The sequence below is a fragment of the Centruroides vittatus genome, unplaced genomic scaffold (genome assembly GCF_030686945.1).
Source record: "Centruroides vittatus isolate TY-2023 unplaced genomic scaffold, ASM3068694v2 contig_986, whole genome shotgun sequence".
Lineage (NCBI taxonomy): Eukaryota > Metazoa > Arthropoda > Arachnida > Scorpiones > Buthidae > Centruroides > Centruroides vittatus.
The window spans coordinates 1,035,836-1,050,765 of record NW_027122655.1 but is presented as its reverse complement, the minus strand read 5'-3'; the positions used below and the strand labels follow the sequence as shown (position 1 = coordinate 1,050,765).

General features: G+C 31.9%; 2 protein-coding genes across 5 annotated transcripts in view; both read left to right on the top strand.

Annotated features, from left to right (window-relative positions):
* The window catches only part of LOC136985993 (regulator of chromosome condensation-like), a 64,203-nt gene that overhangs the window by 22,291 nt on the left and 26,982 nt on the right, over positions 1 to 14,930 (top strand). For 2 of the 4 annotated variants that reach the window (XM_067283425.1, XM_067283426.1), the window contains 3 exons: positions 4,163 to 4,254; positions 4,335 to 4,531; positions 4,775 to 4,960. In XM_067283425.1, the coding sequence (XP_067139526.1) occupies positions 4,170 to 4,254; positions 4,335 to 4,531; positions 4,775 to 4,960 (468 nt within the window). In that variant the 5' untranslated portion in view covers positions 4,163 to 4,169. Of the gene's footprint in view, positions 1 to 4,143; positions 4,255 to 4,334; positions 4,532 to 4,774; positions 4,961 to 14,930 lie in introns of those variants that run through there. The other 2 variants (XM_067283427.1, XM_067283424.1) reach the window with 1 other exon arrangement.
* Positions 1,327 to 1,949, top strand: LOC136985986 (zinc finger BED domain-containing protein 5-like). Its single transcript, XM_067283410.1, has 2 exons — positions 1,327 to 1,880; positions 1,943 to 1,949. Exons 1-2 carry the CDS (start codon positions 1,327 to 1,329, stop codon positions 1,947 to 1,949), a joined length of 561 nt encoding a protein of 186 aa, XP_067139511.1.

The following is a 14,930-nucleotide window of genomic DNA, read 5'->3' as shown; positions in this document are numbered from 1 at the left end:
CCCGGGTATTCTCGTGCTTACTTGCGCCAAACTTCAGTAAACAGAAGCATCTGTTTTTTTTTCTGTTGTCTATGAACAGAATTAGTTCGTTAGTAGTGCTTGCGATAACCACGTTGATATATAGAATGAAACACTTCGCTTTGGTAACTTCTAAATTAATATTGAGGTAAATTTCATAACTGTTATAATAGTACATTATTAACCAGGAAATGTTATTTTATTGTTGAGGTAGTTTATCGGCACGAGCGCATAGTGCCAGGGTTATAAACATCCGAAACAATAAAATAACATTCTGGGCGAGGTTAATATACGATTTTTTTCACTACTAGCGCATTTTTTACTTTCTCGTAAATTTACCAGTAACCGTTGTAATTGAATAATATGAATATTGTTATTGGAAAAATTCACGTTTATGTAAGAAGAGCGCAAGTTATTTTTATGTTGTTTATATTCCAGTAATTAATTTTGACAAAAAATTAGTTTTTAATTCTACATTTAAAAATTACCCCAATTAAGACTGATTTTTAATTTAAAAGAAAAAATGAAAACAAGAAAATATTGATATAATTGTATTGTATTTTCAATTAATATAAAGTCATCTTTGAAACAAAATTTATGGTTGCTAGGTTGCTTACTAATTCAGATGCCTGTATCTATATTACTGTATCAACACAAGATGGCATACTTAATAATATATCCAATTCCTGTCAAATTTAATTTTTAAATTGAAATATTTTTTATTTATCAATATTTTAAGTTGTAAAATATAAATAATTATGATCTTGCCAATGATAAAAATTGTATTATAATATAGTTTTTTTTTCTGAAATCGATCCTCAATTGTAAATTACCGAAATGTACTTTATTCGCTAGGCGGCTAGGGGAATAAAGTGGACTTTTAATGGAGGGTAGCATATGGTCTACAGACCGCTTTTAAAGCTAGTAGTGAAAAAAGTATTTTTATTTGATTTAAAATAATAACCCTTTTAGATGGATAAATACGTAACTGGGTTGAAAAGAAAATTAAATGAAGCAGAAGCAGAGGGCAAAAGAAAAGGTGATGAAAATAACGGAAATACATCTTCGCAAAATAGTAAACCTAAATATAGAAAATATGATCTAATGTACTTATCATCAGGATTTACATATAAGGTTATTAATGGCCAAGAACGACCAATGTGTTTGCTGTGTATGAATACTTTGGTCTCAGACAGCATGAAACCAAATAAATTAAAATGACATCTTGAAAAAGTACATGCAGATCACGTTGGCAAGACAAGAGAATTTTTCCAAAGAAAATTAGAGAATTTAAATAAACAACAAGAAATGTTTTCAAAGACCATGTCTGTAACACAAAAAGCATTGCTTGCGTCATATAAAGTTTCTTATAGAATTGCTAAATGCAAAAAACCCCATTCAATAGGAGAAACTTTGGTGCTACCTGCAGCTATTGACATAATAGCTACGATGCTCGGTGAATCATATGCTGATCAACTTAAAATCATTCCACTTACAGTGGGAAGACAAATATCCGATATATCTGAAGATCTTTGCGATCAATTAATAGAAAAAGTAAAACTATCTTCTTTCACGTTGCAAGTAGATGAGGCTACCGATGTTCTTAAGGATGCACACTTGATAACATATGTAAGATATGTTGTGGAAACTGATGTTAGAGAAGACATGTTATTCTGTAAACCTATTGAATGCAATACTACAGCAAGGCAAGTTTTTAATATCATTGATAATTTTTTTAATGAAAATGACATTCTGTGGGAGAACTGTGTTGGACTATGCACAGATGGAGCTCCATCTATGGCAGGAAAAAATGCTGGTCTACAGGCACTAGTTCGAAAGGTGGCTCCTCGTGCAGTTTGGACGCATTGCATGATTCATAGACAATCACTTGTTTCAAGAGATATGGGTGAAGATCTACTAACAGTATTTGAAGTTATTATAAGAGTTGTAAATTTTATCAAAAATAGCCCATTAAGAGGAAGGCTTTTTGCAAAATTGTGTGATGACATGGGTTCAGAATATAGATCACTTCTATATTATTGTGAGGCACGTTGGCTTTCTTGTGCCAAAGTACTTCAAAGGGTGTTTGAGCTAACAGAAGAGATCGCCATATTTCTTACTGATAATAATAGAGATGAAGCAAACTTGTTTTATGACATGAAATTCCTTGTAAAACTTGTGTATTTAGTTGATATTTTTCAAAGACTCAGTACTTTAAATAAATCAATGCAAGGGCCTCAAATTTATGCTTTTACGCAGAAAGACAAGATTACTGCATTTATGAAAAAATTGGAACTGTGGATAATAAGTTTGAAAAATAATAACTTTGACATGTTTCCCACTTTTAAAATTACCTGTCTTGCTGATGAAGTAGAAGAAAGTAAAGTTCTTATTAATAATCATTTGACCAGTCTATGGAAGCAATTCTTGTTTTACTTTAAAAGATCTTGACATGTCCAAATATGAATGGATTAGAAACCCGTTTGTGATTGAAAAATATGATGATTTTGGCCTTACGACAGCAGAGCAGGAAATGATAATTGACTTATCTAGTGATAGCACATTAAAGCAGATGTTTCAAGACAAAAATAATATTGTTATGTTTTGGCTACGAGTAAAGGACGATTTTCCTACTTTGACAAACAAAGCTTTAGAAATTTTATTGCCATTTGTAACATCTTACCTATGTGAAACTGGTTTTTCTACAGTAGCTGTCTTAAAAACAAAGTATCGATCTTGCTTAGTGATTGAAAAGGAACTGAGAACCGCGATTTCTTCAATGATACCACGGTTTGAGAAAATTTGTGCTGAAAAACAAGCTCAGCCGTCGCATTAAATTTTTATGATGTATTAATTATATATTCTTTTTTTGTATTTTTGTAAGATTTGTTTTTATTACATTTAAAATTATTATTTCTTATAATAAATAATTATTTTTTAATGTATATTTTTACATAATATTGTATATTATTTTGTAGCCCATTAAATAAATTATAATATCAGTTGAGTATTTATGAAATTAGATTGTTAGAAAAATTAAGAGGACACAACAATTTTTTTTAAAGGGGGGTGCAGGTACAAAAAGGTTGGAAACCACTGCTCTACTGTATTATGATTTTGTTTTCCCTGTGTTGTTTAGTTTATGCATAAATATAATTTATTTTGATCCATTTAGACTTCAAACAAATATTTATTAGGAAATCTTTTCTGGAATGTGTTTGACATAAGTTAAAGACAGATTGTTATGCTTTTCTTGTGAAATTATATTATCAAAATGACAGTAATGCTTAATGCTTTGCCAGATAATAATTCAGATGATGTTTTGGTATTATTAATTAAATCAGATTATGAGTTATTATTGGTAATGCTGTTAAAGGATGTTAAAAAGGGCATTCAATATTTATGCGATAAATGGTACAAATCATACAAAATAAAAAATCCTTAGTAAACATAGGTTGAAAACTTAACTATTTTTGAGAAAAATAATTTAACAAAGAAGATAGAATTATTGAAGGGTTTGCAACCTTGTGAGACGATGATGCCAAGCATACATGGAAATGAAAAGAGGACATGTGAAACAAATATCAAGGAAAAGATTTGCAAGATTCCTCTCTTTTTAAGTCACTTGCAACACAGAATCCAGTAAGTGAGTCTTGCTGCTAACATACAAAATAATTAACATTTCAGAAATGGTTGAATTTTTAAGCTATGCTTACTAACGTGTTTTCATTCAGTATGGCATGCACTAGCTATTGTGTAAATGTTGGATGCTTTTTTTAATATCTTGTATAAAAATGTAAGATGTTAACAAAATAGTTTCTATTGTATCTTTCCATTTAGTGATCTTGTTTTCGTTAATTGAAACATTTCATGATTTATCATAAAATTAATTCCTTTGTATTGTGATAGTCATTGTAAATGAATTGTATTTGTTCTAATGACTTTTTCTCTGTTTAATTATCATTGGTCATTTGTGTTTACAATAAATTTATTTATTAATTGATAGTTAAAAATCAGTTTGAGAACCATGCCCTTATGTGTTATTTCTCAGATAAGATTAATTTAATCATTACAATAAAAAATTATTTATTGACTTTTATTTTTCAATTAATAACCATTTATTTTTTAAACGGTCAAACTTCAGCAATAAAATGACAAAAGCAAATCAAAGTAGAATGAAAACCAAAAAAAGATCCAAGATTGAAGAATCTGTATCATCAAAAAAGAAAAAATATGGTAAAGTCAAAATTAGTTATAATTATGTTATAGTAATAAAATTTATAATTTATAGTTATTTACTATTCTAATAATTTCAGATTTGTTACAAGTAATACCAGCTAAACAAGTTGTTAGTGACATATTAGTATGTGGCGAAAATGCATTTGGACAAATTGGATTTGATCCGGATGACATTTCAGAAGTTGTTCGTCCAAAATTACTATCCACGGATCATAATGTGGTTGACATTGCTGCTGGTGCCATGCATAATATTTTTCTCACTGATAAAGGAGAAGTTAGTTTAGTTTATTTTTAAAATTTTATTAATAAGTATTCTTCAAATAGAAACTTTCTTTTAGAAATCTAAAAATTGCTTCTAGATTTTTAAAATGAATTTTTAGCTATCTGAAAGAAATTGTGCATTGTACAGAATTTATTTGACAAATTGACATATAGGAAACTATTAATAAGCAGTTTTATGAACTAGAATTATTATTTCAATCTGATATAATTAAAATTTTAATATTACTGTTAATAGGTATATACCTTTGGTCTAAATGATGAAGGTCAGTTAGGAAGGACCACCAATGATGAAGAAGCTAGTACATTGTATAAACCGGGGAAAGTCGATATTCCAGAAAAAGTTGTGCATATAACTGCAGGAGAAATGCATTCTGCCGCACTTACTGAAAATGGAAAAGTTTTCATTTGGGGTACCTTTAGAGTAAGAGTTTTTGAAGTTTTTTAGTATATAAAATCAGGTTTCTTAAGACAAATTTAAAATATGTTTAATTCTATTATAATTACAGTATGCAGTCAAACCTCAGTTTTAGAACAACTTAAGTTCAAAAACTGAAACAAATTTTTCCATAAGAAACAATATAAAATGGATTAATCCATTCCCAACCTCCAAAACAAATCTTTTTTTATTTATTTTTTTTTACCATTTTAGCTGTATTTCATACATAAAAATGCCTACAAGTGCAATATATTATCTGTATGTATATATTAAAAGCAAAATGTTCTGTTGCCACCAACCAAAAACCAAAGCTAATATTTTACAAAGAAGTGCTATAAATAAACACAACTCCTGCATGAAATTTAACCAAATCAATCAAGACCCCAAAGTACTTTATCCTCACTTTCCAAAATATTATATTTCAATTGATTTTATTTTATTTTTAGTTTTGGTTTTGGTGTAAAAGCCAGAGTTTTAATTATTATTTTTAATTTTAATTAACTGGCTACCTAATATTAGAGTATTAATTATTCAAAATTTTCCAGATAGATTTCAAACATTATGAAAGTATGTTTTCAAACAGCTAATACTGCTAATGGTTTTACCAATTTTCTCTTCAGTGTTTGCGACCACGAACAAGTCTTCCCGAAACATGTTAGAGATGTTCCAGGTCTTTAATACTTCTAATCCAAATTGCCCTTGTTCGTTCATCCTTGTGTGTGTATATATATTAAGCATGCAATGCCAAAAAACAAACTTTTCAGGCAAGGTAAAAAAAAACACTTTTTCTCATGAATGAATTTATTTCCATTTTACAATAAAACGGTAAAAAAGTTACTAGGTTACAAATTCTCTGGACTATCCAAATGATATAAATATAAGCTGCAATGTTTTATTCACCAAAAGTTACATGACTTGCACTTTAGCACTTTAAATGTTGTGGATTTGTATAAATTTAACTTTAAAATACAGCCACTTACAGAGCCAATATTGTCAGTATTTTTTTGCAGCAGAAAACATTGTGTTTAGAACTCAATTCTTCAATAAAACATATTTAGAGAAAAGTGGCATTTCCAATGCTATGGTATTGCACACTTCTTACGTTTTCTTTAACTGTTTAACTCTTTAAACACGAAATTGGCCTTATCCATTAAAAATGAAGTCAGCCCATTGAAAAGTTATTAGACTGGTTTTGCTATACAAACTCCCCTTGTAGCCTGAGGGGTAAAAACAATTCAGCCATTAGCAACAGAGAGGGAGTGAGTTCTGAGAGCTTAAAGAGTTAAAGCAACCAAAAATTTTTATCTACTTTTATATTTTTTGTCTTACAGAATACTATTCTACAAAAGGTAACAAGTGCTCATTAACAAAACTTTCGTTTGTCATTGACAACGCCATAATCATTAGTTTAATATTCTTATTTTTTCAATGTCTTTTAAAGCGTATTGTTAATTTCCTCGCTATAAAACTTTACGACTATCAGTCAAGGATTTGTTTTATTGGGTTGCAATTTGAAAAAATTGCAGACCTATAAATTCCACTGTTGTCAGTCTGCCTGTCTTTCCATAATCTCGAGAACGAAGTTAGATAGATGAAGGATGAGACAAGATATGGAAACCTTAGGAGCAGGAGGCCTTGATTAACTATATATGAACTTCTGATACAAACTGGAAGTCATGTTTCAATTCAAACATTTTCTTGTGAAAGTGTTAGCTGACTGGCATAACTGTATTGCTAAAGGAAGAGTATGGTGTACGGGATCAAGCAACTACTAATTTGAGGTGGAGTGCATATATTTAAAATTAATTAAATTAAAAATTGCAGCCTGCCATTTTGGCAAAGTCACAATAAACAATTGCTTGCTAAAATAATAATGCATTGATCTTTTTTAAAGCTTTTTATTAACTTACTCTGTCCTTCTGCCCAGGCAAAAAGTTGCAATTTATCTACTTCCCAATTTTTGATCTAGTTGAAACTTTGCACATGTGTGTGTTGTCAATGACAGTACATTTTTTAATAGTTGCAAATAATTTTAACAATTAGCAAAAAATTAGCAAATAATTAAAATTTGCAAATAAAATCTGATAACAGATGGTGCTACAACATATGACCATTATTTGCCATCCTACACATGGGAACAAATGCTGAGTCACAGATATGCGTCTAAATTTGTTAGTAATAAATCAGATATAGAGTCGAGTGCATCACATTGTCTTTTTTTTTGAGTGTGTTGTTTTGTACTTATTTTTATAATCAAATTATAAATATTCCAATATGGATAAGAAAAGACCACTGACTGGAAAACAACCTGATTAATACACTAATCTAAGTGATTCAGAATCTAATGTAATTTTTAGCGAGGATGGTGTACTGTCATCAACCATCCTCACTAAAAATTACATTAGATTCTGAATCACTTAGATTAGTGTATTAATCAGGGTGACGACAGTACACCATCCTCGCCAAAAATTTCATCAGAAGAATCCTCAGAAGGTACAGACCTAATGAGGATTCAAGTGAGGACAGTGATGATGAAGTCATCTCCGAATTTGAAGCAATCACAATGCTTCTCAAGCAACCACATCAAATCCAAACAATAATTTGTTGACAGAAAATCAACAAAACCCTGAACTATTTATTTTCCACAAAAATATTGGTTTGAAATTGGATACGACAAATCTTACAGTGCAAATGCTGGTGGACTTATTTTTTCGGAAAGATTTCTTGCATTACTAGTCGAACAAATGAATTTGTACGCTGCGCAAGAAAATGCAAAACATAAAAAAATATAAAGAATCTAAAAGGGTATCACAGTGGAAAGACGTCAGCACTGCAGAAATGACAGTTTTCATTGGCCTTGTATTACGAATGGGCCCTTGTTCCCTTGTTTTTTTCCTTCAATAGAACATTACTGGAGTACAAACAAACTGTATAATATAATGTTTTGGCGATCATGTATGAGTTGAAATAAATTCCAGTTGTTATTATGTTATTTTCACTTAGTTGATAGCTCAATATTATCTTCCAACAGATTATATAAGATATGACTATACTAAATCATTTCAATATTATGCACCAAAACTATGTGCCAGATAAAAATATGTGTATTGATGAATCAATGATGTTGTGGCATGGAAAATTGCATCCTAGGCAATAATGCAAACTACAAGTTATATTGTAGTTGGCAGTTGTGTTAACCATCTTATCAGCAGTTTTGCAGGCCATAGGAGCTGTCATATTCAATGTAGCATTCTATCACCAAAGTAATTGAGAGGACTTATCACTAATTACATCAAATTTAAATGACTTAAAGCTCTTTTTGAATTGAAACCAATCTCACAGAGAACAATATATGTAAAATTTAAATGCTAAACTAAGAAGAATTTCAATTGTTCAGTGTTACATATAGTATAACTAAAAAGTAGAAGATAAAAATATACATAAAAAACATTTTAAAGTAATTCTTTTTATTCAGATAAATGTACTAAAAAGTAAAAAATAAATTTTCTTCGGCTTTCACAATATTTTTGGTATTATGCAATCAAAAATAAAAGTGTGGGGCATTTCTGTTTAGAAATATTCTATGACCAAAAATACTGTAAAAGCTGAATAAAATTTATTTTTTACTTTTTAGTACATTTATCTGAATAAAAAATGTTATTTAAAATGTTTGTATATATTTTGGGGGGGGTTACAGGTTTGAGTCTTTCAACCAGAGGGAGATCCTCATATTCTCTAGAGACAGTCAGGCATGTGAAGATAACCAACTGGGGACTCAACCTAATGTCTATTCCTCACCCCCATGGGACAACCTGGTAATAGATAGCCAATTAACTCTGCTATTGAAGCAAATGAGAATGGGCTGTCTTATAGGATTAACCAATCATAATGGATCTCCATCACTTAAAACTGTTAAACGTGGTAAATCAAATCAACAGAAAATCATACTGGCTGGAACATTGCTCAGGTCAACAAGGTCCCTACTGTGTTGGTCAGGAAACCAGGACATGCAGTGTTAAATTTGTTACTGGAACACAAATTAGGGTTGGTACCATCAATGTTAAAAGTCTGAATGGAAAGTAAGTAGAGCTAGCTGAAGAGTTAGAAAAGTATAATGTACAAATGACAGGTATCGCCGAAACTAAGAATATTAAAGTTGGAGAGACAAGCCTAAACAATAAATATAAGTTGATCTACTCAGGGAATGATGCTCAATGCAAGGAGATTGTAGCCATAGCATTTACATCTGCTATGGAAGATAATCTTATAGAATGGGAAGCACTCTCTAGCAGAGTCATCCGAGCAAAATTTAAAATAAGAAACTGGAAAATGAGATTTTTCTGTGCCTATGGACCTACTGAAGGCTCAAAGAAGGAAGATGTAGAAGAATTTTATGACCTGGGATCAGCAGTAGAGAGAAATGCTAATGAAAAAATAGTACTAGCTGGAGATCTTAATAGTAGAGTGGGAAACAACAACTACATCAATGGCAGCATTTTAGGTAAGTTTGGTGAGAAAGAAAAACCTAAAAACAATGGTAAAGACTGCTCGGGTTTTGTGCTTGTCACTCACTAGTACTTACTAATACAATATTCTAACACAAAGAGAGCCATAAATTCACATGGAGAGAACACACTAAAAATCTGAAAAGCATGATTGACTGTATTATTGTAGACAAGGACATTGGTGTCTTCAACTAAATAGATAGAGTCTTTAGAGGTTTAGAGTTGATAGTGATCATCATCTTGTACTGAGCAAATTAAAAACAGTTATCAATATTAGGAGTAGATGTAAAAAGATGCTTCAACAGATAAAAATAGAAAAATTATCAGATCTTCCAAATGCCACCGTTAAATACAGAAATATGGTTAATACCACAGCTAATAACATCTCTATAACTGAAATGGATTTAGAAAGGAGTGGCAAAAATTCAAGGAAATGTTGGTAGAATCAACAAAAATAGTATATGGAGAAGTTGTTTGCGAAGATAAAAAGGTTAGAATTCCATGGTGGACCAAGGTTTGACAAGCAGTACAAGAGAAGAAGGCAGCTTATAAAAGATATCTGGTAAATAAGACCACAAGCAACCTATTAGATTATAAAGCTAAATGTAAGACAGCTAAACTGTGTGCAAAGATGGCTAAACAAAGATTCTAGGAAAATTTTGGAATAGAAATAGAAAGCAAGTATAAAGAGGGGGGACAAAATGTTCTGGTGATTAGTAAAGAATCTCAGAACTAGTGGGAAAACTGTAGCTAGAGGAATAAAGAATGCTAAAGGTGAAATAACAAGAAAAAGATATTCTAAAGGTATGGAGCAAATACAGAAACAAAACACCTTAATTTGTTTCTGAGAAATATATATAATTGAAAAAAAACAATTGTTTTTTCAATTATATATTCTCATGTATCAATGTATAATGCATTGTGAAAGGCAAGAAATCGTAAATATGATAACTTTGTTACTTTTCGTCTCCGGTACCGTTGAACTCATCTCGGTCCCCTCAGTTCAGATATAGGCCTATACTCAAAGTCCCGAAGTTCCACCGGGAGTAATTTATACAACAGCCTTTAATTGACATTTACACTCCAAATTAATTCTCTTTTTATGTAATGAACTTAATTACAGTATTTATATTTAAAACAATTGTTTTTTCTTAAGTAACCGAAAGTAATGGGATGTTTTGTTTCTGTATATTTATTTGCTGAGCACTTATAATATTATTGGTATGGAGCAAATACTTTGAACAGCTACTGAATGGAGTGACAGATTTAGCCAAACAAGAGAAAAGTACTGAGATTTTTTGGAAGTATTGGATCCTATCTCAGTTACAGAAGTGGATAATGCCATCAAAAACATCAAATATGGAAAGATTGCTGATGTGGATGATATCAGACTAGAGATGCTAAAGTATGTGGGAATAACAGTAATACAGTGGTTACATCACATTATTCAAAGATGGTCTGAAGGGAAGATTCCAGAGGATTGGGGAAGGGTTGAAGCATACAAAGAGTACAGGAAGTTAGCGATGAAATTGGTCAAAGCTAATTGTAAGTTCGAATTCTTAAGGGAATGTTTGAAAAACGAAAGTTTTTCCCATGTCAATCTTTAGACTCTCCATCCCAAAAGAGTGCCACTCGCTAAAGTTCAGATTTTGTTTGGCGTGTCTAAGAAGGTCTATTAAATTAGTAAGAAATAAAAAATATGGGCTTCTGCGTTGCCTCATTGACCTCGAAGATAAGATTTTTGAAGAAAATCCGGAAAAGTTAATGGATATTAATGAAGGTGTTGTTGGTCTTACGGATAATATCCATAAGAGTTTAAAAAAGAGCTATGTTAAGAAAATGAAATGGATTCTTAGTAAACAAAGCACGAGAAAGATTGGAAAGAACATTACTACATATGTTGTATGGGACCAGGTTCAAGTTCCAGAAAGAGTAAAGGAAATACTGCGCAATGGCCTGAACTTCGTCCCCGAGAATGCAGCGAGTTGGGAAACCTCCATCCAAGAGATCAAAAGAGGATTAGTTGGCTTAGATCCGATAGAGAAAGATTATCTACGTTGGAAAACGATTATTAAAAATCCAGGAAAGTGGAGAAGAGGAGGGAGTGAAGACAAAGACATCCGTTACACTAAATGTTGGCTGAAAGTAAACAACTTGGTGGCTACAAGAGCGGATAAGAGTAAACAAATAGTTATCATGAAAAGGCAGACTTATAATAAAGCATTGGAAGAGTACCTCGAAGAGACGGAGTGTGTCAGGACCAACGATAAAGTAGTTGAGAATATAGATAGGAGACTCAAGAAACTCAAAGGAAGTAAGCTCTCGACGATTTTACCGTTTATCAAGAAGTGCCGTAACCCCAGGCCTGGGGTCCCAAGGCTATTTGCGTTTGCTAAAACGCATAAGGAAGGCAAGAGAATAAGACCAATTGTGGAAAAATTTAAAGCCCCTACGTATTTCTTAGAAAAAAGGTTGCACGGTTAACTTTCCTCCCTACTGGAAGGCAGTATATTGATTGCAAAGGATCCTACGGTAGTAGTTAAAGAGCTGCAAGACATAACTCTGATGGATGAGGAAGTGGGTACTATATTAGATTACGAGAGTATGTACCCATCTGTGAAAATTGAGTCCTGTTTGGAAGCGCTAATGGAATCCTTATTTAAAGTAAACCCAGAGTTGTTACACCACAGGGACGATGGAGATGGCTAACCTGGTATGCTGTGAATCCTTCTTTGGCTTCGAAGGCCATACTTACAAACAGAATAGGGGAGTTCCTATGGGAAGCCCTATGTCGGGGCTTCTATGCGAATTAGTGGTTAAGAAAATTGAAGAAAAAGTTCTACACAGCTTCATGAACAATATAGTTTACTACAAGAGATATGTTGACGATATCCTCATAATATGGAGAAGTAATTGAGGAATCAGTACCTTTCTAGAAAGAATTAACGATAACGAAGACGGCCTACGTCTGAAACTGGAGCAGAAAAGTTCAGTAGAGATACACTTCTTAGACATCAATATCACTTTTAAGAGAGGGCATCTATCAACTAAAGTGTATACTAAACCCACGCATAGCCCACTCTACATCCCGCCACAGTCAAATGATCCATTTTGTTATAAATTGGCAGCCTTTCGTACCTTAGTCAGGAGGGCTTTTACTTATTGCGATAACGTTATAGACAGGGTTAATGAAATCGACAGGATCATGCGAATAGCTGAGAACTTGGGCTACAGAAGAAACGTAATTAATGGTATCGTGAAGAGGTTTGAAAAGAGTGACGCAAGAACCTCTAAACAAAGGCCTAGTGGATATACTAAGTTTACATTCAACAAAAATGTACGGGGCATTATGAAGGAGATAGCGGACATTAAAAAATCAACATTGATCTTAAAACGAGCCCCGAACCTCTACAAAATTCTGAGAACTGATAAAGAGGAGATTAAGAAAGAGGATAAAGCTGGGGTCTATAGGATCTCTTATGAAAACCAGCAATTAGGACTAAAACAGGAGTGTATAGGGGTTACTATGAGTTACTATGAGGTGTAAGAATCAAAGAGCATAAATATGATGTAAGGAAAAGTTCTAACGCTACTGTTCTGGCCTAGATGGCCCAGGCCGAAGGATCCGTCGTTGGATGGGAAGAAGTGGAAATCGTCAAACAAATATATTCTCCAACTTTAGCAAAGACGGCAGAAAAAATAGAAATATACAAGAGTAGACTCGACAACAGATGCATTAACGCCAGGGACGCTGAGGGATTACCATCAGCTTGGAAGTTTGCAATTAAGAGACTTACAAATGGCTCATGACTTGTGATGTGGTTCATATTTGGAGGACTTTAATATTTTATTATCTGTTAAATGATGTTAGCGTGTACTAATAACCTTGGTATTGTTATGTGTTTGTTAGTTTACATTTATGTATTTTTTGCACTTTAATTCTAATTTTAATTAGTTGCTCTGTTGTTGGTTTTTTTGAATTTAAATATTTTGTGTTCCATTCTTTGGAATTATTTTTGTTTGTCAGTTCAAACCCAAGGATGATCTATGGAATAGATCGAAAACGTTAGTTTTCTTAATTAAAATTCCCTTAGCAACTAATAAGGTGGTGGTTATTGGAGTATACATATTTTTGTTGAGTACGTTTATGTTCAATATACAGAAGTGTTTTGTAATGATAAAAACGACTTTCCTATAACTAACTATTAAAGTTTTTGTTATGATTTACAAGTGATGTTGTAATACATTAAATTTTCGAATGCATTTTGTTTGATTCTACATAATAATAATTGTTTGCACTAAATTTACTGCTGTTTTGAGTTTTAAAAATTGATTTTTCAAGATGAATCAGTCTAGACATTTGTTTGATTCTTCTTTTCCTTGAATAAGTACATGCAATTGTACATTTAAGAAAATCGGACTCGAGTGAATGAATTCAAAACTTGGTTAACTCGTGATGATGATGATATTTATTCAGCTTGTTGCATTATTTGCTGAACCTCATTTAGTGTTAAATACGATGGAATTACAACATTTGTGAGGCATGCTGAATGTGAGAAGCATTAAAAAAAGTGCATTCTCTCATTATGTTTCCCCTTTCCCAGTCGTCATGTCAACTAACAAAACAGTTTTCAAAGATGGCGACCTTAGATGACATGATGGGATAATTTTTTTTTCCTCCTGAGTAAAATGGAATTAGCTGTAATGTTTTTGTGGGTAGTGTTGCAATATTAACTTTATGTGCAATAAGGTTACAAATTTATTTTCTACTATACAATAAAAGTATGCATATCCACATATAAATGAAGAATGTTTGGGTTTCTTTCATAAGATTGATTATGGATTTTCAAATCACTTTCATTCTTAAGTTTGATGTTTATTAATTAATGAATGTATCATGCTTGTAATGTAAATCATTAATTTTTTTTAAACTAAAATAAACTTTAGAAAGTATTCAAAAGAATCAAAATCAGGAGAAATTTTGGTTTCATCCTATCACTAGTAAAACATCCAGACCTCAAAGTCACTCGCTTTTCAGAAGTATCCTCACTTTTTTCTGTTTTTCGTTCATTTTCTCACTTTTCTCACTTTTTTGGTCATTTTCACGTGTCTAGTTAGGAAGATGTGGGACAAATGAAAAATAATTTTAAAGCCAAACAATCTGCCAAATTATCAGACTATCAGAATAAAATTTTCTGGAAGAAAATACTCGGCCCTGAGCGGGACTGAAAACTGCAACTGCCACTCAGTGTTGTTAGGTTATAGGAATCAAAAATTTTTTTCGCGTATGTAAAAAATCTTTCATGCACTTAAAAATCCCCTCTCATTACAAATTTAGGAGCCAATATTGAATAGTTATACCATATTGTCATTATTAGCCAAAATCTAGTTATAGAAATTATCGAGAACAATTGGAAAATGAATGGAAGTTAAAAGAATAAGAGAAACAG